Consider the following 24,578-nt stretch of genomic DNA (forward strand, 5'->3'; position numbering starts at 1 on the left):
TTCTGCCTCTTGAATTTATTCAGTTTCCCCTCAACAGCTTTTTTCAGTTTGCAAATCCCAGGGTTCCCACTATTTTTGGAGTAAAGACAATTCCTTTGAAGTCATTGCTTTACTTATTAGTAAGTTGAGCGAGTATTGTCATGTACACAAGTACAGAGAAGTACAAATGCAATGAAAATCTTTCTTGCAGCAACATATTGGCAGCAAGCACATGGGTATTGACAACAGACAGAACATAAATTAGGCATAAATTATAGGTTAAATCAGAATCAGTACCAGATCATTATCACTGACTTATACGTTGTGAACATTGTTGTTTTGCAGCAGCAGCAGTACAGCGCAAAGGTACAAAATTACAAAAAAAAGTAACTTGTATAAAAGGAAGGAATGGTAAGATAGTGCTCATGAATTGCTCAGCAATCTGATGGCAGAGGGGAAAAAGCTCTACTTGAATCATTGAGCGTTATTCTTCGGACTCCTGTACTTCTGCCCTGATGGTAGTGTAAGAAGAGGGCTTGTCCCAGATGCTGAAGGTCCCTGATGATGCAGACCGCCTTCCTGAGGCACTTCCTCTTGAACATGTCCTTGATAGCGGCGAGGGTGTGCCTGTGATAGAACTGGCTAAACTCTGCAGTCTCTTGCAGTCCTGTCGTTGGAACCGCCACGCCAGGCAACGATGTAGCTGGTCTGAATGCTCTGAACCGTACCGTGAATAAAGTACTGTGTGAAAGCAAGAAGTTTGGCAAAAAAAAAATCAAAGGCAAGTCATAGTAATGCAAGAGGTAGTCTACAGTGTACCATTGCAGGGGTAGGCTTAAGGGTGTGTTTGAGGATGCAGCTGGCAGATGCACAATGTGCCAAGTGTTATCCTTGCTGTTTAATTCTGCTTTTATGATTTTTAAAAAAGTTTTCAAAGAACTTCAGGGAAATTGGTTAAACACTGGAAAAATTAACTGCAGAAATTGCAGGTAGAAGTGGAGTCATCTGTCAATGTCCAATGTCATACAAGGCAGAGAATTGTTAAGGTGGCCTTAGTCTGTAAGGGAAAGGCAGATATTTTCTGTCCCTTGGTAGGTTGTAGATGAGGAAACTCTAGCAGGGCAAAATGTAAGTTCCACTGAGAATCTGTCTTCCATGTTGGGGTGTAGGACTTGGTGTATGTGTGGGTTTGAGTGTGGGAAAGAAAATTTATGTTTATCTGATTGCAATTAGCACATTTCTAGTTACTAATTCCTATGACCTGGGGAATTATTGTACAGTTATTTTGAAATTACATCATTTGAGAATGATCTGAAGCTACACTTAAGGGCAAGAGCATGAAAAGTTTTACAGTTGTATTTTAATGCTGCACTGATTTTGTTTTCCAGGTATTAGGGGTTAACACAACATCACTATCAGTGAGCATGTACGTACTAAAGAAGAATTTAATTCATTCAGTATTATCTGAGGAGCATCACCTGATATCACTAAATCTACGACAAGAACTTGCAGCCAAAATTACATCAATGTAAGTACATTTTCTTAATATTTAGTCATGGAATTAAGATTAAAAATGGTTAATATTAAAAAGAAGGACTTGAATTTCTGTAGTCTCTTCCATGATTTAGAGATAAAGTTTGGTAACTTCCAGCCTATCGAGCCCATGCTGCTCAATTAACCTACTAACTATTTTGGAACCTGGAAGGAAACTGGAGCACCCGGGTGAAACCCATGCAGTCACAGGGAGAATGTACAAACTCTTTACAGACAGCGGTGGGAATTGAACCTGGGTTGCTGGTGCTGCCATATCGCCCAAATGAATCATTCTCAGTGCCAAAACCCAATGCAGTCACTTCAGCAGAGTTAACACTATTGGTTACCATATATGTCAGGATTTAGGTTCATGTATTCTAAAAGTTTTGTCTAGATTGGTAAATTGGTTTATTATTGACATGTGCACTGAGGTACAGTGAAAAGCTTTGTTTTGCAAGCCATCCATATAGATCATTCCATCATATCATTGCATCAAGGTAGTACAAGGGAAAAATAATAATAGAGTGCAGAATATGGTGTTTCAGTTACAGAAAAGGTGCAGTGCAGGCAGATAATAAGGTGCATGGCCATGGTAAGATAGATTGTGAGGTCAAGAATCCATCTTACCATATGAGATTGGTCAGAAATTTCTGACCACTGCACAACTCTTACTTGCGGTAAATGAAGAAGAGTCTTTTATGTCATTTTTGTATATTGGAAAAGTGGAAAGCTGAACATGCATATCAGCCATTGCATCATGGTGATCATAAAACAGAAAGCACGAAGATGGTCATCAAGAGAACGGTCTAAGATTTCACTTTTTCTCTCATCACAGCTGCTGCCTGACCTTGTGTGTTTCTAGCATCAGTTCTATTACAGTAGTGCAATTCTATCCATGTACTGTAGTCAGAATATTCAGTAGGCATACCTGCAGTAAAACCATTTCTTTCTTCTTTCAGACAGAGGTTGGAGTTTCTGACAACTGAAGCTGGACCAAAAGAAATCCAAGGAGATCAGATTAGCAGTGTTGTTAATTCGGTGAATTCCGAATATGCCCCCATCTCTCTAATCTCTGGAGTAGTTAAAGCAAGATGCAAAGGATGTCCTTCAGTAAGTAGTGAAGCTGTACTTGTGACAAAATTATTTTCTGCTTTCAACAGGGAAATTGCCAAACAAGTATTTTTCAGCTGGCTAAACTCATATAGAAATCTCTTGAATAGGATACTACTCTAATTGGAAAAGATTAATTCAATCCATCACTCTGTGTTTGCAGCTTGTTGAATACTGGCAGACTATTCGTGAAGAACTAGAGCCTGACAACCTTGCAAAAGCATCTGCCTCCAGGCACTTCATATCTCTGGTTCATGCTCTGAGGAAAGTTAAGAAGGAAGAGATCCTGCAAATTCTGAGAAGCGAAAGTGATAGCAGACTGTGAGTTCTACATTTCCTTTTGCCTCTTGTTGATGCAGATGATGCTAATGTTTTTATAAAAACAAAATGCATTGTGATGAATTTGCATTTCTCTTCCAGAATTTGGCATGTTGAGGTTTCAGATTGTAAATTCATCACATCCAAATCATGTGTGAGTTTTGTGCAGTTCCTTTAGCTATCTTTTCCTGATTACTGTATTGGAATCCCATCCAGGCCTCATAGCTTCCTTCCTACTTTTGTAACCTATTTCTATCCTACTGGCCTTGTGTCTTGGGCTAGGGATGAGTTGAGTCCAATATGAAACAAAGGCCTGGGTTCGGAGGGGAAATACTGTGCAACATCCACAGAGTGACAAACTGTTACTGTTCTTCAGAGCTGAGGGAAGTTAGAATGTAAACTTGTGGAAAAGGTGGTTGGGGGAGGTTAAAGGTTGAGGACAGACAAGATAAGAGGGGAATATCTGTTACAGGTGGAGAGGTAGGAAAACATAGTGGTGTGGTAAAGGTCAGCAAACAGCAAATCTTAGTTTGAGAAGAGATGGATGAAATCTGAAATTACCAGAGGAAATGGGACGAGAAACACCTAAATGTTGGAAATGTGAGATGCAAGGTAGGAATCACTGATTATCTGAAACCTTTGTGTCACTGCTGTAATAACTTGATCTGCGAAACAGTTTTTCACTGTATCTCGATAGTAATGACAATTACGATAATTCAACCATTCAGTTCTTAAAGCACTATGAACAAACTTCAAAGTAAATTTATTATCAAGGTACATATATGTTACCATAAGCAACCCTGAGATTCATTTTCTTGTGGGCATTCACAATAAATCCAATAACCATAATAGAATCAGTGCAAGACCACACCAGCAGGGGGGACAGCCAGTGTGCAAAAGATAACAAACCGTGCAAACCCAAAAATGAAAGAAAGAAAACAAACAAACAAATAAATAAATAATGAATATCAATAACATGAGATGAAGAGTCCTTGAAAGTGAGTCCATAGATTGTGGCAACAGTTCAGTGATGGGGCAAGTAAAGTTATCGTCTCTGGTTCAGGAGCCAGATGGTCAAGGGGTAATAACTGTTCCTGAACCTGGAGGTGTGGGTCCTGAGGTTCCTGTACCTTCTTCCTGATGGCAGCAGCAAGAAGAGAACATGGCCTGGATGGTGGGGGTCCCAGACGATAGATGCTGATTTCCTGTGACAACACTCTGTGTAGATGTGCTCAATGGTGGACAGGGCTTCACCCATAACAGACTGGATTGTATGCACTACTTTTTGCGGGATTTTCCATTGAAGGACATTGATGATTCCAGACCAGGCTGTGATGCAGGCAGTCAATGTACCCCACCACACATCGGTGGAAGTTTGTCACAGTTTTAGATGTCGTGCCGAATCTTCACAAACTCCAAAGGAAGCAGAGGTGCTGCCGTGCTTTCTTCACAATTATGCTTACGTGTTGGGCCCAGGGTAGGTCCTTTGAAATGATAACACCGAGGAATTTGAAGTTGCTGACCCTCTCCATCGCTGACCCATGGTTGGGACAGGCTCATGGATCTCTGGTTTTCTCCTCCTGGAGTCAGTAATCAACTCCTTGCTCTCGCTGACATTGAGTACGAGATTACTGTTGCACCACCCAGACAGGTTTTCAGTCTCTTTCCCTTATGCTGATTTCACACCACCTTTAATTTGGCCTACGACCACTTTTGATCTCTTTGCATTAAAATGGATTTTTTAAAATTCTATTTGCATTCTTTAATTTTTGTTTTTCTTTTGAACGCTGCTTATTTGAACGTGCCTGTGACGTTGCTGCAGGTGAGTTTATCATTGCACTTGTGCATGTGTATATGACAATAAACTTGACTTTACCTGTCGCAGATTGAATGGAAATGTTCTGCAATGTGATCACCAGGCCTGTACTTGGTTTCTACAATATGGCAAATACCATTTACTAAACTTAAGAGTACACTCATTTTCTTTCAGATCTATTCAAGCTGGATGTAACATTAAGGTGTGCCAGAAAGGGAATTCGCTATCAATACCTCCAGTACATGCCTCTCCTAACAAAGGTCCTTGAGCAGTTTCGCTCATCTGTCGCCTCTTGTGCCTCTCTCTTACAGCCCACCATTAGTTGATGCTGTGACCTCTGCTCACACCGCTGCTTCTTTGGCAGCAATGTTGGAATTCCTGGACTTCCGAAATGACAGCAGCTTCATCCTGCAGGAGAGGTTCCTGTATGCCTGTGGCTTCATCTCTCATCCCACAGAAGAATTGCTAAAAGCCTTAATGGTTAGTAGTTTCAGTCAAACAATCGCTTACAGTCAGATTGTTGAGGTATCAGCATGAATGCTCTTTTAAATTTGCCTTCGAATGATCACCTTCTGCTTGATATCAATGGTTTACAGGATGAGGGTGCTTTGGAGTTATGTCCTTTGTCCAGTTGGACACTCTGCCTCTGAAAAGCATGGCTAATCAAAATTGTGGAGTATCAAAGAGTTTAATTTCCCTCATTATCCATTAGATATAGTTGGCTCAGCAAATGAGACAGCCCCTTTGCTTCTCCCCACCATCACAAAGCATCAAAGTAAATGCAGAGTAAATTAGACAATATCCTCAGTAAACATCCCGCATGATTCCAGTTGAATAATTGATGTTACCGAAGAACAATCAGCACCTTATAGTAGGAATCTGCAATCTTTTAATCATTCAGGATCTACTTTTATAATTCAGACCTTTACCTGTTCATGGGATATGTTTATAATCACATGCAAGGCAGGTATCGATTGAAATTCCCAAATACCCTCCTTGATCCTTGTGGTTTGGTCAATCAATTCAGGAAGCAGTTACTAATCAATCACAAGGGTGGGTGTAGAGGCACGTGCAAAATCAAAGTCTTCATTAACGCCCTCAAAAATCAAAGTTTTGAGTACAGGAGTTGGGATATTCTTTTGAAGTTGTATAAGACATTGACGAGGCCTAATTTGGAATACTATGTGCTGTTCTGGTTACCTATGTACAGGAAGGGTTTCAATAAGATTGGAGGATGCAGAGAGAATTGACAAGGATGTTGCTGCAATTGAAGAGCTGAGTTATAGGGCAAGGTTGCATAGGTTAGGACTTTATTCCCTGGAGTGTAGGAGAATAAGGTGAGATTTGATGGGGGTGGGTATATAAAATTATGAATGGTATAGATAAAGTGAACGTAAGCAGGCTTTTTCCACTGAGGTTGGATGTGGCTAGGACTAGAGGGCATAGGTTAAGGGTGAAAGGTGAAATGTTTAAGGGAAAAAGAGGGGGAATTTCTTCACTCAAAGAGAAGTTAGAGTGTGGAATGAGCTGCCAGCAGAAATGGTGGATGCAGGTTTGAATTTAACATTTAAAGAATAGGTACATAGATATGAGGAGTATGGATGGCTATGGGGCAGGTGAATGTTGAAGGGACTAGGCAGTTTAGCATGGACTAGATGGGCCGAAGGGCTTGTTTCTGTGCTGTAGTGTTCTATGGCTCTGTGACCAGCACAGCAACCTAGCACTTGACTAAATACGACTTGAAGTTATAGACTTCATAAACCTAACCTGACTTCCAAGTAAGTTCATGTGCTCAAATAATCATTCTAATATTGTACATTTAAAAGTCTCTGTGTTGCATTCATTATTCTAACCTACTCTCTATTGTCTAGTTACTATTTTCACTTTTAATGCTTAAGAGTTATTTGTCCTTCTTTTAATCCCAGGGTATAATTGATGGAGAAATTAAGAGCGCTGATATCCGAGAAACTGTTGTTATCATCACTGGGGCACTTGTCAGAAAATTCTGCAAGAAAGGACAGTGTGAACTACCGGTGAGCAAAGAGAATTTCTCTGGCGTATTTGTAAATTCATTACTTAGAGAGAGTTCTAGAGTCGTAGAGTTATATAAGATGGAAATAGGTCTTCCGACCAACTCATCCATGCTGACTATGTTGTCTTCATTAGTCCCATTTGCGTGCGTTTGGCCCACAGCACTCTAAACCTTTCTGTGAACCTTTTTTCTATGTACCTGGCTAAATGTTTTTTTAAATGGTGTAGTCATACCCACCTTCACCACTTCTTTTTGGCAGCTTGACAATTTACACACACCCTCGAGATGAAAATGTTGCCCCTCCAATCCCTTTTAAAATCTTTCCTCTTTCAACATGCCCCCTAGTGTTATACTCCCCCTACCCAGGGAAAATGACTCTGACCTTTCACCTCATCTATGCCTCTCATGATTTATAAACCTTTATAAGGTTATCCCTCAGCCTCCTAAAGTCCAGGGAAAAAGGTCTATTGTGTCTCTCCTTATAAATCAAGTCCTCTAGTAACATCCTTGTGAATCTTTTGTGCGTTTTTTCCAGTTTAATAACATCCTTCCTATAGCTAAATACCAGAAATGCACACAGTATTCCATGCGCAGTCTCACCAATGTCTTGTACAGCTGTAACATGCGACTCCAAATTTTGTATTGGATGCCCTGACCAAAGAAGGCTGGCATTTCAAACGGCTTTTTCACCATCCTGACTCAGTGAACTATGTACATGTACCAGCAACACACACAAAATGCTGGAGGAACTCAGCAGGCCAGGCAGCATCTATGGAAAAGAGTACAAGTCGATGTTTTGGGCCGAGACCTTTCAGCAGGACTGAAGAAAAAAAGATGAGGAGTAGTTTTAAAAGGTGGGGGGAGGGGAGGGAAGAACACAAAGCGATAGGTGAATCCGGGAGGGGGAGGGGTGAAGTAAAGAGCTGGTGAACGAGATACAGGGCTACAGAAGGGAGAGTCTAATAGGAGAGGACAGAAGGCCATGGAAGAAAGAAAAGGGGGAGGAGCACCAGAGGGAGGGGATGGGCAGGCAAGGAGATCAGGTGAAAGAGAGAAAAGAGGATGGGGAATGGTGAAGGAGAGGGGGGTTATTACCATTCGCCATCCCCTTTTCCCTCCTGGTTGAGCTGCCCTCCAGTGCTTGCTCAGTGTTGCCCTTTGGTATTTGCTCAGTACTTCTCTCCAGAGTTCGCTGAGTGGAAGAACAGGCTGGACCAGGACAACAGCCCATCTACCATCAATCTACTGGCCATGCTCCTCAGGGACGTGGGCTATATATTTTTGCGACCCTTTTTTCTGCTCTCATAACCATATGTGCTATGTACCTTAGACAACTTCAACATAACATCCTAACTTCTGTACTTAATACTCTGATTTATGAAAACCAATGTGATAAAAAAAATCTTTATGACCCTATCTACCTGAGACACCACTTTCAAGGAGCTTTGGATCTGTATTCCCAAATCTCTTTGTTCTACTGTACTCCCCAGTGTCCTATCATTCACTGTGTAAGAACAACCCTAGTTTGTCTTTCCAAAGTGTAACATCTCACACTTGTCTGCATTAAATTTTATCTGCCATTTTTCAGCCCATTTTTCCAATGGCTCAGATCCCACTGCAAGTTTTGATAGTCTTCCTCACTGTCTATCATGCTCCCATTCGGTGACATCCACAAATTTGTAGATCCAGTTTACCACGTTATCATCCAAATCATTAACATAGATGGCAGACAACAACCGGCCCAGCACAGATCCCTGCGGCACACCACTAGTGATATGTCTCCAGTCAGAGAGGCAGCCATCTACTACCACACTCTCTCTGATTTCTCCTACAAAGTCTACATCGAATCCAATTTACTACTTCATCCTAGATGCCCAATGACTGAACCTTTTGGACCAGCCTCCATGCAGGACTTTGTCAAAGGTCTTGTTAAGATAATTGTTGACAACACCCAGTTTTTTTTTCTTCAACTTTCCTGGTAATCTTCCTTGAAAAACTCTATAAATTTGTTTAGGTATAAATTACCATGCACAAAACTAGATGACTATCCCTAATCCAGCCCTGTCTATCCACATACATGTAGTATATTCCATCACAAATAAGTCCTGCCGAAGGGTTTCGGCCCAGAACATCGGCTGTACTCTTTTCCTGGATGCTGCCTGGCCTGTTGAGTTCCTCCAGCATTTTGTTTGTGTTGCTAGTATATTCAGTCCTTTAGAATACCTTCCAAGAATTTACATCAGGCTCAACAGCCAATGATTTCCTGGCTTATTCTTACAGCCCTTCCTGAACAATGGAAAAACATTAACTGTACTCCAGTTCTCCAGCACGTCACCCATAGCTAAGTATGTTTTAAGTAGCTTTGCCAAGCTTCCTGCAATTTCAGCACCAGCAAAGGATACCTTGTCAGGCTATGGGGACTTATCCACCCTACCTTGCCTCAAGACAGCCTGTACCGCCTCTACTGTAATCTAGATATGGTCCATGACCTCACTATTGTTTTGCTTCAGTCCTATCAGCTCTATGCCATCTCCCAAGTAAATATAGATGCTAAAAATTCATTTAGGATCTCCCCCATCTCTTTCTGCTTTCTGTAAAACAGAACCCATTCCAAACCTTCCTTAAGCTTCTGATGTGGGAAATAATTCAAAAGGTATATTACACTATGTATTTTAAATTTCATTATCTGATACTGATTTTTTTTCATTTCAGACAGTGACTAAGGCAAAGGAAATGATTCTGGAAGGGGTAAAGAAAGCGACAAAGGAAGCTGAGACTGTGATGTATCTTCTTGCTTTGAAAAACGCCCTCCTTCCTGAGGCAATTCCCATTTTGCTGACACATGCAGAGTCAGGTTCTGGTCCCGTCAGCAATATTGCAGTCTCAACAATACAGAAATATGAGCAAGCTTTCATCACAGAGGAGGTGAGATTCCACATCATTCTCATGATCATAGAACTGTAATGCTTAGGGGACCATTTGGGCCATCAAACCAATGCTAGCTGTAAGGAAGTGCCACCCCTCTTTTGCCCAGTATCCCAGCCTTATCCTCATCATCCTGCAGATCTGTGCATGCCAAGTAAACTTCCAATTGTCTGTTAAGGTACCTATGGGATCTGATGCCACCATCCTTTCAGGTAGCACTTTCCAGACCTCAATTAGCACCAACAATTTCTCTTTACTTGGTTCATACAAGCACCTCATTATTTTGAACACCTGTTCTTGGAGACTCAAGATACGCTGTTGCTGGAAAATGAGCAAACCCAGACTGCTGCAGGAACTCAGTGGATCAAGCAGTATTCATGAAGGCAGAGGGATGATCGATGATTCAGGTGGAGACTTTGCGCCAGTTAAAGGGTCTCACCTCAAAATATCGAACATCCCCCTGCCTCCACCGATGTTGCTTGAGCTGTTGAGTTCCTCCCGCAGTTTTTACTTCACTGCCTTATGCTTGCTTCTCTGTGCTGCACAGGAAATGGTCTCAGATTCTCTGTCCAATTTACCTGACTTGTGCATGCCGAATTCTAATCTTCCACAAGTCTGCATTCACCATTTATGATGCAAACCTGGCCCAGAAGTAAGGATATTACAAATTGTCACCATGAAGCACACTATCTCCCTCTATTCATTGCATGGCTGGTTTGAGATCATCTCAGAAGCTCAGTTCTTCAAAGGACCCCTTCGCATCTTGAGCAGACAATCACAAAGAACGCTGTGCATATTCATGAAAGGCCAATTTTTTTTGATACATGCAAACCCAGCACTTATTGTTCTTTCCTGACTTACCCTTAAGACAGTGGTGGACAGTTATTATCTTGAACCACTTCAAGTAAAGGTAGATAAACCAAGGATTTTGATCTGGCAATATTGAAAAATTGATGATGTATTTCCAAGTCAAAAGTTTTAAGAGTTAGAAAGGACCTTTAAGGTGGTAGAATTTTCATATACATGCTGTCCTTCTTCTTTTGGCTGGTAGAGGCTGTGTGTTAGGGAGGTGTTATTGAAGCATGTTGGGCACGTGGCCAAATGGTTAAGCTGTTCGTCTAGTGATCTGAAGGTTGCTATTCCGAGCCTCAGCTGTGGCAGCGTGTTTGTGTCCTTGAGCAAGGCACTTAACCACACATTGCTCTGGTGTCTGTGTGAGGAGTGGTGCCCCACACAGACTTCCAACCTGCGCCTTGTAAGGCATGAAAATGCCCGACGAAGGCCTCTCATGGTCTGAGTCGACATTCCCTCCCCTATTGAAGGAGCTCTCTGTCAAGTCTTGTTTCTGACCAGGTGAAAAAGGTAATGAACAGGATCTACCATCAGAACAAAGGGATCCATGAGAAGACTGTGCGTGTGGCTGCCGCAGATGTCATCTTTAACAACAACCCCTCGTACATGGAAGTTAAAAATATTCTCCTCTCCATCGGTGAAATGGCACCTGAGATGAGCAAATATTTACTCGCAAAGATTCAGGATATTCTCCGCTTTAAACTTCCCGGAAGGTAAATGTGAATTCCGTTGACTTGTAATTTGTGTTTTAACATAGCAACAAGTTCCTGTGATCTGAGTTGTGCAGACTGAAAGGGAAACAGTTTTAATAGACTCTTTGAAAAGGGAATTGAATAAATACCTGAAACGGATTGGTGGGGCAGTGGAGGGGAGGGTGATCTAGGGAAAGTGCAGGGGAGTAAGATTAATTAAAGAGCTCTTGCAAAGGGGTGGAACATGACATGACAAGTACCCTCCTATTATACCCCCATGAAGCACCTTGGGAGGCTTTTATATAGTATAGACTTTGTACGAAGGATCATTTTAGAAACTTCTGTCTGAGGCCAGCATTAAAGTTGCTGCTGCTTTGAAACTATAAGACAGACATTGTCTTCGAGTGACATTGTTGATCGTTCATTGCTTTCTTTCCTAATAGTGGTGAGATCCTCCTCGGTGATGGAGTTGATATCAGGAGCCTAGTTTACATGGTAAATAAGGTGCAAGGAGGAGGTCTGGTGTGATCTAGGCAGTGATAGTCTCCTCGAGTACACTCAAAATAATAAATCTTTGTATAAGGTTCACGTGTTTGAAAACAGTAGTTTCCCTCAAAACGTTTCATAGATTCTTTGTGACTTTGGTCAGTATAACTAATTCTGGAGACCTTTTGAGATCCGGTAACTAGTAGAAATGCAAAGGTTTTACTTACTTTGTTTTTACATTATCATTTGCAGTGAGGTGGTGTGGAAGGTTCTGAAAGACACTATTGCTCACAACTATGACCGTTTCTCCAAGATTGGTTCCTCGTCGGCCTACTCGGGATACATGAAACGTATGTCAAAATATTTATATATCTTCAACACGGATCCTTGTCATTAGTATCGACCAGGAACCAAACCAAACTGCAAGAGTTTAAGGACCCCCTTAAAAGAGGAGTGTAAGGAAGGAGATTGGGAGGTTAAGTTGACAATTTGGAGACTATGCCTTTGGCACTTAAAAGCTTGTCCATTGTAAGTGGAATCAATAAGGGTATGGTTTTGTGTGTGTTGCTTTGGAATCATTAAATTTAGAGTACAAAAAAAATCAGGAGAATGGAGATCTTGTTGAGTTATGGGACCAAGGATATTGTAATGCTAGGGAGGGGCAAGTCCACGCCAGGGTTTGGACTGGGGATAAAGAATTTTGAATTCTAGTTAGGCAACTTTTCAATGTAGGTCACCAAGCAGAAGTTGATCCTGAATTAGAGGATGGGAGATTGAGATGATTCCCTAGCACAGGAAATCAATAGTATCATTATATACAAACAACCTTGGAACCCAGTCAGACTAGTATTAGGAATTAAAACCAAAACAAAGGAACTAAGACTTAAATTAAAGCGCCTTTCAAGTTCATGGACTTTTGAAGTGCAGTTATTGTCCCCAGAGCTGAGAATATGCCATTTTGTTATAAATTTTGCTATTTCCTCTGTGGTTTCTGCTAATCTCCTGCTGTTCAACCATGCTCTTACCAAAGCTTGCTAGTACAGCCAATAACCTACTAGCCCCTGTCTCACCAATCCCCCTTTTCTCTTTATAGCGACTATCTTCTCTCTCCATTCTCAGTCCACGTGTAGAGTTTCAAAGCAAAACATCAGTGATTCCTTTCTTCCACATACATTGCTCAACCCACTAAGTTCCTCCAACAGATCTGTTCTCCAAATTGCAGCATCTGCCATCTCTTGTGTCAACATTCATTCCATGCTGTGGCTATGAATGCTCGAGGCTGCAGTTGCATGGTTTTTAGGCCAGCTGAATGCAAGAGATCAGATGTAGAGAGTTGTCTTTGCTCCCTATCATTGGGGTGTTCCCATAACCAAAGGTACAAATGGCCCAAACTGATGCATTGACCAGAGAGTAGAAATAAGAAGATCCGTAGCAGTACTGCATCAGAGGAAACATGACAATAGCCTGTTCCCTACCCTCGACTAATCATGAAATTGAAGGAGGGATGTAAAAACAAATCAGACGGCACACCTGGTAGATCAGTGGGTTTAATAATAATTAACCAATCAACACAGGATCCTTAATCCCTTTGAACCTTGATCTAGTAGCACTGAGAGTAAATTAAGAGATAGAGGAGAAGCCCAAGTCTCATAAACATTACAAGCAAAGGTACATGTGTTTGAGAGACATCAGTGTCTGTGTAACTGCATCTGTGTGCAACTCCTGGAGAGGTAGAAGCACAGTTTTACTTGTGTGCAAACAATGATGTTTAAGCGCGCGCGCGCATGTGTGTGTGTGCGTAATGATGCACGCAAGCATGCAAGTATGAGCTGGTGCACCCGTGTGTGTGTGTAAGCACATATGCTTCTATGTCTTCGTATTTGTGTATGGATCTGTGTGGGAGTGTATGTGTACATAGCCTGTGTGTGTTTACGGGTGTGTTTGTGAGATTGCTCTGAGGCAGTGACGTCTACATTTATCATGGTTTCTTGCCTGTCACCGCATTAAGTCACACAGGAGAGTTTGGGTTGGTGCAAAAGGTGGGACTGTTGTCACCCTTGGAGCAGAGGAAGTCAGTGTCAAAGAAAGGGATGTGGAATCTAGTGATCTACTTAATAACATTATCTTCTGGAATCATAGCTTGGGTTGCCTAAATTCTATTGCATGACACATAATTGATCAGTGGCAGTTTGCACATTGCCTGTGCTGTAGGATGAGTTACCAAGGATTTCTTTGTGTTTTTCAGAGGGCACTGATTCCACATCCACATACAGTCTGGACATCCTGTACTCGGGCTCTGGCATCCTTAGAAAGAGCAACATGAACATCTTTGTACTCAGCCAGGAATCCCAACTGCATGCTACCCAGGTATATAGAATACTTTATATACTTTATACTTTATTGTCGCCAAACAATTGATACTGGAGCGTACAATGATCACAACGATATTTGATTCTGCTCTTCGTGCTCCCTGGAGTACAAATCGATAGTAAATATTAAAAATTTAAATTATAAATCATAAATAGAAAAGGGAAAGTAAAGTAGTGCAAAAAAAAAACCGAGAGGCAGGTGCGGATATTTGGAGGGTATGGCCCAGATCCGGGTCAGGATCCATTCAGCAGTCTTATCACAGTTGGAAAGAATCTGTTCCCAAATCTGGCTGTACGAGTCTTCAAGCTCCTGAGCCTTCTCCTGGAGGGAAGAGGGACGAAAAGTGTGTTGGCTGGATGGGTCATGTCCTTGATTATCCTGGCAGCACTGCTCCGACAGCGTGCGGTGTAAAGTGAGTCCAAGGATGGAAGATTGGTTTGTGTGATGTGCTGGGCTGTGTTCACTGTGAATACTGTGGTTCTTGATGGTTGCAACTGAGGTGGAAACCACATTCTATCCAGATGTATCAGGGCCTGGTATGGCAACTGCTCAGACTATGACTGGATGAAATTACAGAGTTCTGAATGCAACCAGTTCTATCACGAAAACCAACCGCTCATTTCATTGAATCTGTCCACACATTCTGCTGCCTTTGGAAAGCAGCCAACAACCACTTTCCATCCCTCTGACTGCGGAGGTTTCCTCCAGGTGCTCCAGTTTCCTCCCATATTCCAAAGACATATGGGCTAGTGGGTTAATTGGCCATATGGGTATATTTGGGCAGTGTGGGCTCATTGGGCCGGAAGGACTTGTTTCCATGCTGTATCTGTAAATCTAAACTGTGTTGGGAAAACAGATTCCTCTTCTCCACGCCCCACCCCGTCTTTCTCTCCTCTCCCCACTTCCATTGGGCAGAAGATAAAAAGCCTGAGAAAACGCACCACCATTCTCAGGGGCAGATTGTAACTCACTGTTATAAGAATCCTGAATGGGCTTCTTGTACAATGAAGATGAACTCTTGATCTACCTCCTTATGGCCCTTGCTCCTTGTTTGTCTACCTGCACAGCACCGCATTTTCTCTGCAATTGTAATACTGTATTCTGCACATTGTTATAGTTTTTACCCTTCTGTACTATGTCTGTGTGGTTATGTGTGGAATGATCTGCAAAGTTTTTATCTCAATACGTATGACAATAATAAACCGATGCTTAAAAACCTCTTGTTTTTACAGAAGAAAATGTGGCTCACCTTTGACCCTGCCTTGAACTTGGCAGCCTTTACAATAAAACATTTTGCCATCATTGCATTAGAATAGCCCGGGTTACTGAGTTCGTTGTCACTTTCTTTCGCAGGTTGTGATTGAAGCTCAGGGATTAGAGTCTTTAATAGCTGCAACACCAGATGAAGGGGAGGAGAACCTGGAGTCCCTGGCCAGCATGTCGGCTGTGTTGTTTGATGTCCAGCTCAGGCCCGTTACCTTCTTTCGAGGCTACAGTGACTTGATGGCCAAGATGCTCACCACGACTGGTGATCCGATGAGTGTCGTCAAAGGGCTCATTCTGCTCATCGATCAGTCCCAGGTATCTGTCAATCTCCACAAAGTTCTGCTTTAAAAATCAAGATAAATTCATAATATTTTATTTTGATATGTACATCACAGGTCTTAATCAGAACATTGTCTTTAATTAATAATTTGAAAAAGAACATAGAACCTCCCTTAAAATGTATGTATGCGTCAATGGCATTCTGGCTCGGAACTGCTCTGCCCAACAACCCACCTATTTAACCCTACTCTAGTCACGGGACAATTTACAATGACCAATTAAACCAGGATGTCTTTGACATGTGGGTGGAAACTGGAGCATCTGAGGAAACCCACGTGGTCACAAGGAGGACATACAAACTCCTTGCAGACAGTGCTAGAATTGAACTCTGAGCTTCGATGCCCCTGAGCTCTAATAGCATTGCGCTAACTGCTACACTACCATGGCTTACTATCCTCTGCAGCGTCCTTGCAGCTATCACACAACGATGCAGCCAGACAGGAGACTCTCGATAGTGCTCCTATAGAAAGTTGTTAGAACGAGGGTGGGGAACCGTGCATGCCCCAATCTCCTCAAAGAGTGTAGGCCCTGCTGTGCCTTCCTGACGAATGAAGAGGTATTTTGGGTCCAGGTTAGATCGCCCGTTATGTGCACTTCCAGGAACTTTGTGCTCTTCGCTCTCTCCACAATAGAGCCATTGGTGTGCAATGGAGAGTGGCCGACCTGTGCCTTCCTGAAGTTCACAGTCATCCCTTTTGTCTTGTCCAGGTTGAGACTCAGGTTGTTGAGATTGCAGAAGGCAGGAGAATGGGGTTGAGAGGGAATGAACAAATGTCGCAGCAGACTCAATGGCTGAATGATCTAATTCTGTTCCTATGTCTTATGGTCTCTGGTTTTATACACTGCAACTTCAATGTGTAGGAAATTGTTTTTTCCAGTGGACAGGATGGTGATCAAGCACTATGTGTAACTTATAGTGTGGAAACAGATCATTCAATAAGTGACGGAAAATGCTCCTGTTCCATATGAATCTCCTCCAACACGTAAGAGAAACCCTGTGAATGACAATAACCTGCATTTCTGTAGTGACTGTAGCAGAGCAAGATGTTTCCAAGTGTTTCACAGGAATGTGTTCAGGCAAAAATGTAATGCCAAGTAGTTCTGGAGTTGGGGGAAGAGAGAGAGAGAAAATATTTCAGGTTGGTGACATTTCATCAGCCGACGTTAACTCCTCTGTTCAGGATGTTGCCTGAGCTGCTAAGAATCTACAGCATCTTCTGATATTATTTCAATTGACCAAACATGTGAAAATCTATTTTATCTTTACCTCTAGTGTGAGGTTCGCTTTGTCAATTTGAAGCAACATTGAAACCCCTCAATTTCTTTTCATTTCAGGTTCTCCCACTGCAGTCAGGCCTGAGGGCAGCTGTGGATTTCCAAGGAGGTTTGGCCATTGACATCTCAGGTGGAATGGAGTTCAGCCTCTGGTACCGGGAGTCTAAAACCACTGTCAGCAACCGGTATGAGGCTTCACTGTACCCTGTGGTCTGCTTTATATCAAATAGGGTTTACTGATTTGACGTAGGAACAGAAAGCAGTTAGGTCCCTTGTTTCACCTTTCAAACATTTCACAGCTGATTGGTGAAAGGCCTTGATAGAGTGGATGTGGAGAAGATGTTTTCTATGGTGGGAGAGTCTAAGACCAGAGGATACAGCCTCAGAATATAGCGGTGCCCTTTTAGAATGGAGATGAGAAGGAATTTCTTTTGCCAGAGAGTGGTGAATCTGTGGAATTCTTTACCACCGGCAGCTGTGGAGGCCAAGTCATTGGGTATATTTAAGGAAGAAATTGACAGATTCTTGAGTTGTCAGGGCATGAAAGAATGCCGGGGGGGGGGGGCGGGGAGGCAGGAGATTGGCACTGAGAGGAAAAATGGATCAGCCATGATGAAATGGCGGAGCAGACTCAATGGTCTAAGTGGCCTAATTCTGCTCCTATCTCTTATGGCCTTAATTTCATTTACTCTAATAAAACCTGTAATCCAGAAATTCAGAAAATTTATAGCACTGAAAAGGCCACTCATACTGTCAGACTTTTTTGAAAGATTTGTACGGGTTAGTCTCACACATACTTGTGAGGAGAAAACTTGTAGAGGCTTTTCCCCACAACTGCACAAATTAATGCTTGACAAATGTATGTGTAATTGTCAAAGAGCCATACAGCATAAAACCAGGCCCTTCAGTCCACCAAGTCCATGCAGACCTTTTTGGATCATCTGCACTAATCCCATTTGCCCCAACGTCTTTCTATGCCTTGCCTATTCAAGTACCTATTTAAATGTCTCTGAACATAGTAATTGTATCTGATTCCACCATCTTCTCTGGCAGCTCATTCCAGTATTAGTGATTCTCTGCGAAAAGGAAACCTCCCCTCTGATCCCCTTTAAAACTCCTTCTTTTCACTTTGCAGCTATGCCCTCTTTTTTTTGATAACCTTACCATGGAAAAAAGATTCTAGCTCCCCTATCTAAGTTTATAATTTTAAATATCAGATCAGCCCTCAGCTTCTTCACTCCAGGAAAAACTTGCCCAACCTATCCAAACTCTCCCCATAACTAAAATCCCCAATCCAGGCAACATTAATAAAGTCCTCCATCCTTTGAAAGCTTTTTTCTCAACTATTGTGTTCTTGAAATAACATCAGCATTTGATGCAAAATAACTCCTCCTCAGTAACCTTCCAGTTTTTACAACAATAATTTTAAATTCACAACCTCTGGCTATTGACCCATTTATGAGAGCGAACAGTTTATTCTTGCTGAATCTTCCAAACCCCTCATCATTTTGATTTATTTTGCCCTTAGCTTTCCCTGAACAACTCCAAATCCTACAGTTTTTTCACAGGCCTGAGATCTCTCATCCCTGCCACGATCTTGGTAAATCTCCTCTGCACACTCTTCAATGCCGAGACACAATCCTCTCGCTGAGGCCAATCCAGACCGTATTTACTGCAGGATCTTAAGATATTAAGAAAGCTTGTAACTGGTAGAATCATAGAGGGATTTGAAAGTAATGATGAGACACAATTAATGACCAGAAGGCAGTGAATGCTGGTCTCATTGTGGACTTGGTGTGATGTACTGTAATTCCCCCTGCTTATATAACCAGAGATCTCATTCACATTGTAATCTGGCTGATCAACTTGCTCCGCCTAACTCAGTCCTTTTGCTGGACAAAAATCTATTTGCTTTACTGTTGAAATTTCCATTAACTTCCACTGGTATCTGCTGCCCTTTCTTTATATGTGGGAGAAGCTCCAAATATCAGCCACAAATGCTCTCATTTTGAGGTTCTGCTTCCTTGGTCTAGACCAGGGTTTCTCAGCTGAGGTTCCATGGAACCCTCGGGTTCTGCGAGATATCGCAATTCAAAGTTTAGACGGAGTTCTGTTTAGTCTATCAAATCATTCAGTCATTTTTATAAGACCATCTTATAATATACACTCAAGTGGGTACAGGTCTAGTTTATCCAATGTGTTCTCATAAATTAACCCAGTTTGTAATTGAGCTTGGTGGAGAGCATATTTTGAGTTTGTCCTCTATACCTGAATGTTCCTCTTGAGCATGTTTCCCTCGTCTTACAGGGAACTGATGAATTAAAAAACAGATGTATCGTGGTTTCTGTGTATATCTCAGTGTTCTCACTTCACTTTTTATTGGACTCTGCACCACTGTCAGTTTCACTTGTGAGGAATTGGTTTATTATTGTCACATGTACAAGGTGCAGTGAAAAGCTTCGTTTTGTTAGCTGCTTTACTGAGGCAGCAAGAAGTTTTGAAAAAAATCCACGGAGAGAAGGCTGGTTTTTGTGAAGTGCTGGGCTGTAATTTTTGTGGCTGGTTGTAACATCTGCACTTAACTTTGATTCTAAGATGAGCTTCACACCCTTGTCTTCATTGTCTTCACTCTTTAGTTTTGTTACCTCTAGACTTGACTATCATTACACTCTCCTTGCTATTCTCATCTTTAGTTCTTCAGTCTTTAGTTTAAACTCAACGACTCAGTTTTCCACCACATACCAAGTCCATCCTGCTCATCGCTGGGCACCATATTTATTAGCTCCTGATAAGTTAGGCCAGTTTCAAAATTCTCACCCTCATTTTGGGATCCCTGCATGGTTCTACCCCTTTAAACTTGCAGTCTAGAATCTTGAGTAACGCACACACAATTCTGAAGGAACTCAGCAGGTCAGACAGCATCTATGGGGGTGAATAAAGAGTCAATGTTTCGGGCCCAGACCATTCACCAGGCCGAATGTGAATACTACCCAACTGAATTTTTTGACAAGGACCTGTCGTGGAGGTCTGTATTGAGATGGATTTGGACAGCCCTGCTGACGGAGGGGCAGCATTTTCAGATGGACTACTGGAGCTCCGCCCACCGAATTAGAACATTGCTGAAATAAATTTTTGACTAAGTTCCGCCACGGAAGTCTGTTTGGGGGTGGATTTGGACTGGACTTGATGAAGGGTCTCGGCCTGAAATGTCGGCTCTTTATTCCTCTCCATAGACGTTGCCCGGCCTGCTGAGTTCCTCTAGCATTTTGTTTGTGTTCCTCTGGATTTCCAGCATCTGCAGAAGCTTTTGTATTTCCATATAGTACACAATTCTGCATTTTTTGTTATGCTTGCTTCTTAGATACTACAGGAAACACCTTTTCAGCTTAGAAACACAAGAAGCTTAGCCAGACTTTACATAAAAGAATATTATTTGGTATTAAGCATGAATAAGATGTTACTGAGTCCAATATTACATGGTGCAGATTTATTGTTCATTGTAGTAGCCTAAACTCGACTTTTTGTATTTACCCTCAAGGGGTGCAGTGGTCGTAGTTGGCAACATCACTGTGGATTCGTTGTTTGTACAGAGTGGGGTGGAAGTGAGTGTGGAATCGGAGGCTTTGCTCAATTTCATCTCCACTGTGAAGTTCTCTGAGTACCCCTTCCTTGTCTGTATGCAGATGGACAAAGACCAGTTCCCTTTCAGGTGAGAAACAAACCAGTTCCATTTTGTCAGTGAAAGGAAAGGTTGGAGCATAACCTTAAGTGGTGTTCTAAAGTTACGAAGGGGTTCAGCATAGTAGCTGAAAGGGGGATTTTCCTTACTTGCAGGTGGGACTGGAATTATGTAGGTACTGAAAATAGCCAATAGTCGCTGATGAGTCCAACAGAGAATTCATAAGGGGGTTGGGAGGAAGTGGAACTCACCCCCATGCATGAAGCAGAAAAGAATAGAATCAAATGCCAGCTGGGTGGGAAGAAAGAGGGAGAAGGAAGTCCTGATTGATTAAATACCAGCATGGACCAGTTGGGCCAAATGGCCTGTTTCTGTACTAGATGGAAACACGGCATCCATATACACCACAGATGAATGCAGTAGATGGAGGAAAGGGGTTAATTTGTTGATTAAAATTGGTTGCCCTATTCTTTCATTCAATTCTCTGTCAGACCAGTAGAGGAGGCTCTCTTTTGAGGAGAATCTTTCCTCTGCGATCCAAGGCCTTTGTAGCACTCACAGCTTCACAGAGTTATACAGAATGGAAACAGACATTTTGCTGTCCATGCCAAAGATGTCCCAACCACACTAGTCCCATTTCCTGGCATTTGGCCCATTACCATGAGCAGAAGATCCACAGCTGCCATGGTAGAGTGTGGTGCAAATGGAGGCCACACTTTCCTTAGGAAATGATCACAATATTAAGTCCTGGATATTAAGAGTAAAACAAGGAATACTAAAAGCAGTTAGCAGTCCAGATGGCATCTGTGGAGAAAGAAATAATTAGTTTCTTGTTCGATAACCTTTTATTATGCATAAACTTTCTGAATGCATGATCTTGATTGAATGTTTTGAAGACTGAGTATAGATACATTTCTGAAATGTGGGCACCAAGGAGCTTTGCTAATATACAGTATGTTTAATTTTACAGGCAATTTGTGACCAAGTATGAAAGACTATCATCAGGACAAACATACATCTCTCGGAAAGGCAGGAAAACTGTGATACCTGGATCAGAATTCCCTCTCCACCAGGAAAACTCTGACATGTGCAGAAGGGTCTTTGCGACAGAGTCGGACTCATCGGACTGGTTCTGAGATCAGATAGGTGGGAAGGGGGGAAGATGAGAAGGGGTGATCTGTCACTTATGACAGACCCTACAAGGGGAAGATGCAAAAATAAAATAAAACTAGAGATTGAAGGAAGCTGGCACCATCTGCCCAGCAAGTAGGAGGGAATGAGTCTGAATTGTTAAGTGATTCTAAATGTGGAAAGAGGTCTTCTGTCTGCCTGCTGCCAAGATCTTTAAAACCTTATGAAGTGAATAATTTTAACAAAAATTAATTTCAGGAAACAGACCCCCTTGCGTTCTTATCTTTCAGGACATCCTGATGTGCTTTACAATCAAAGAAACAATTTAAGTCACTCTTAAAACATAGGAAAAACAGCTGCCAATTTATGCATAGAATTTCCAAAAAAAAACTTAACAAGGCAATACCTTGATAATCTGCTTTAGAAATGCTGAAGGAGACATAAATATTGGCTAGGTCATGCCAAGTCTTAGTTTCTTTTACAGCTCACATAGACCTGCTGTTAAATCTTTTGCTCCTTCAGTTTCCTGTTGGATGTATCAGGTTAAAATTACTCCTTTGTCCAACCCTCCCTGCAACAAACAGATTGTGAAGAGCTGCAGCTCAGCAACTAGTGACAGTGGGCCGAGACAAAAAAACTGCTGGGAACACTCAGCAAGTCATGCAGCATCCAGAGAGAGAAACAGGTTTGAAGATCTTCATTAGAACCGATGAAGTGGGAAAAGAAGGTTAACTTTAAGCAAAAGGGTGGGAGGTAACGAAGGAAATATCTCTGATATGAAGAGACTTGGATTGCTTGAAAAGACGTGATCCCCATGCTTACAAAGAAAGCCTTCTGGTTAACTAATAAGAGCAGATGAAGAGAGAAAACAAGCACAGATAGATGGTGAAACTGTGAAATGCAGGTCAAACTTTAACTGAAACAGAAAGGAATTGGAAACTATACTCGATTCTTTCCTTTCTGAGCCACCTGTTCATGCAGTATGATTTGGTAGCATGGAAGGAAACCCATTCAACCAATTGGATCACCCATGCTGAAGTAGTGGACTACCTTCCAGAGGGAAAAGCCTCCCTTTCCTGTGCATCTGGGTACTATGTGGACTTCGTCCAAGGTCATTTACAAAAGGTGAACATTGCCAAGACCCCAAACATGGAGAAAGAAAAGTCCATATTAAATTGGGTCCAGTCAGAGACTATACCCTGAAAGTCTCTGGAATCAGCTATCTGGAGATGCTCTACTTTCCAAGTGCTAGTGGTACCCATTGGCAAGTATTTTTTACCACCACCTGTTGGAGAGTGGGGAGGACCTTCTCAGGCTCTCTACAAGTGATAGTACAGTTCTGGATGAAGCCTGTGGATCCTTCCTGATCCACACTTTTCTCCTAGGTAACTTGAATCTAAAGTTGACGAAGACTTAGAGGGAGGATAGAGTTTCTGTAAAACACACGGATAACTCCAAGAATGACATTTAGAATTATTTGTTCAATTCAGATCAATTCACTTTCCCTTTAAGGCTGTGTGTGTTAATTTAATACCTTTGTGATATTTACTTTTTTATGTGTATTTAAAGGTTTTTTTTAAATGTAGGGTGAGATTGAACAGCTCACAGTCCAGAGGGTAAAACAGTTGTACATTCAGACACAGCCAAATGAGGGTGGGAGAAGGAGCATGGATGAGCACAGAAGAAATATTTAGGCTCTTCTACAGTAGCAACGTGTGTCGGAAGTGTTATTTACAATTCCAGTGACATTTTGTGGAATTGAAAACAATCACAGCTGGTGATTTCTGAACCAGGACTTCCTGCAAACACTTTTCCTCTCCAATTGGACACAACTGACACAAACAGCGATTTGGGGCCTTTTAATTGGCGTGACTGACTTTAGCTGGGCCAGTGCCTCAAGGATTTTTAAATCATCTCAAACTTCACAGTCTTATTCATGCTCTTTCCATTGGTGAGACATAATTTTCATCATCATTCATGACCAATCAGGAAACAGCAGACTCTTTTGATCCAGTTGGGTGATTCTCATTTAACTAGCCCATCTCCAATATTTTTGTAACTAATAAAAACTAATAAACAAATAAAAACAATGAAAATAAAAATATCATTTGTTTATCCTCTGTATGATTTCTGTCCCAATAAAGGGCTGAAGATTCATCTTTAATTCCTGGAGTTGGCAACTACGAGCATTGGGTCACCTGAAGTTGTCAGGACTAATAGTTATGCACACACTATGACTTAGAATGGAACTTGGAAAATATGAGCTGTGAACCAGAATTAAATAGAATTCAGTAGTTTGTATTTTGCAATTTTTTATGGCTGTTAAAAATGAGTATTGGTAAATTGGTTTAACATTGTCACATACAGTCATAGAACACTACAGTACAGAAACAGGCCCTTCAGCTCCAATAGTCTGTACTGAACCATTAATCTGCATAGTCCTATCAATCTCCACCTGTACCATAGCCCTCCAATAACCCTCACGTCCATGTACCTATCCAAATTTCTCTTAACTGTTGACGTCGACTCCATACCCACCACTTGCAGCTTGATCCACACTCTCACTATCAGCTGAATGAAAAAGTTCCCCCTCATAATTTTGTATTCTTCTGTCAAATCTCCCTTCAATCTTCTATGTTCTAGAGAATAAAATCCTAACCTATTCAATCTTTCCCTAAAGCTCAGGTCCTCAAATTCCAGCAACATCCTTGTAAATTTTCTCTGCACTCTTTCAATCTAATATCCATGTAGGTAAATAACTAAAACTGGACACCA

At 41.8% G+C, this 24,578-nt stretch overlaps 2 protein-coding genes across 3 annotated transcripts in view; one reads left to right on the forward strand and one right to left on the reverse strand.

The window, feature by feature from the left end:
* Nucleotides 1–23,886, forward strand: part of mttp (microsomal triglyceride transfer protein) — a 62,448-nt gene extending 38,562 nt beyond the window's left edge. For both annotated transcript variants that reach the window (XM_072256469.1, XM_072256468.1), the window contains exons 6-18: nucleotides 1,368–1,507; nucleotides 2,472–2,622; nucleotides 2,786–2,943; nucleotides 5,068–5,236; nucleotides 6,682–6,789; nucleotides 9,501–9,713; nucleotides 11,067–11,278; nucleotides 11,996–12,093; nucleotides 13,989–14,110; nucleotides 15,467–15,694; nucleotides 17,054–17,178; nucleotides 20,532–20,702; nucleotides 21,643–23,886. In XM_072256469.1, coding sequence (XP_072112570.1) covers nucleotides 1,368–1,507; nucleotides 2,472–2,622; nucleotides 2,786–2,943; nucleotides 5,068–5,236; nucleotides 6,682–6,789; nucleotides 9,501–9,713; nucleotides 11,067–11,278; nucleotides 11,996–12,093; nucleotides 13,989–14,110; nucleotides 15,467–15,694; nucleotides 17,054–17,178; nucleotides 20,532–20,702; nucleotides 21,643–21,808 — 2,061 coding nt within the window. In that variant the 3' untranslated portion in view covers nucleotides 21,809–23,886. The remainder of the gene's footprint in view (nucleotides 1–1,367; nucleotides 1,508–2,471; nucleotides 2,623–2,785; nucleotides 2,944–5,067; nucleotides 5,237–6,681; nucleotides 6,790–9,500; nucleotides 9,714–11,066; nucleotides 11,279–11,995; nucleotides 12,094–13,988; nucleotides 14,111–15,466; nucleotides 15,695–17,053; nucleotides 17,179–20,531; nucleotides 20,703–21,642) is intronic.
* LOC140196745 (uncharacterized protein C4orf54 homolog) overlaps nucleotides 15,698–24,578 on the reverse strand; it is a 59,781-nt gene continuing 50,900 nt past the window's right edge. Inside the window, exon 3 of the mRNA XM_072256467.1 lies at nucleotides 15,698–15,718. The gene's annotated coding sequence lies outside the window, so the exon portion shown is untranslated. The remainder of the gene's footprint in view (nucleotides 15,719–24,578) is intronic.

This window comes from Mobula birostris, chromosome 4, assembly GCF_030028105.1.
Source record: "Mobula birostris isolate sMobBir1 chromosome 4, sMobBir1.hap1, whole genome shotgun sequence".
In the NCBI taxonomy this organism is placed as follows: Eukaryota; Metazoa; Chordata; class Chondrichthyes; order Myliobatiformes; family Myliobatidae; genus Mobula; species Mobula birostris.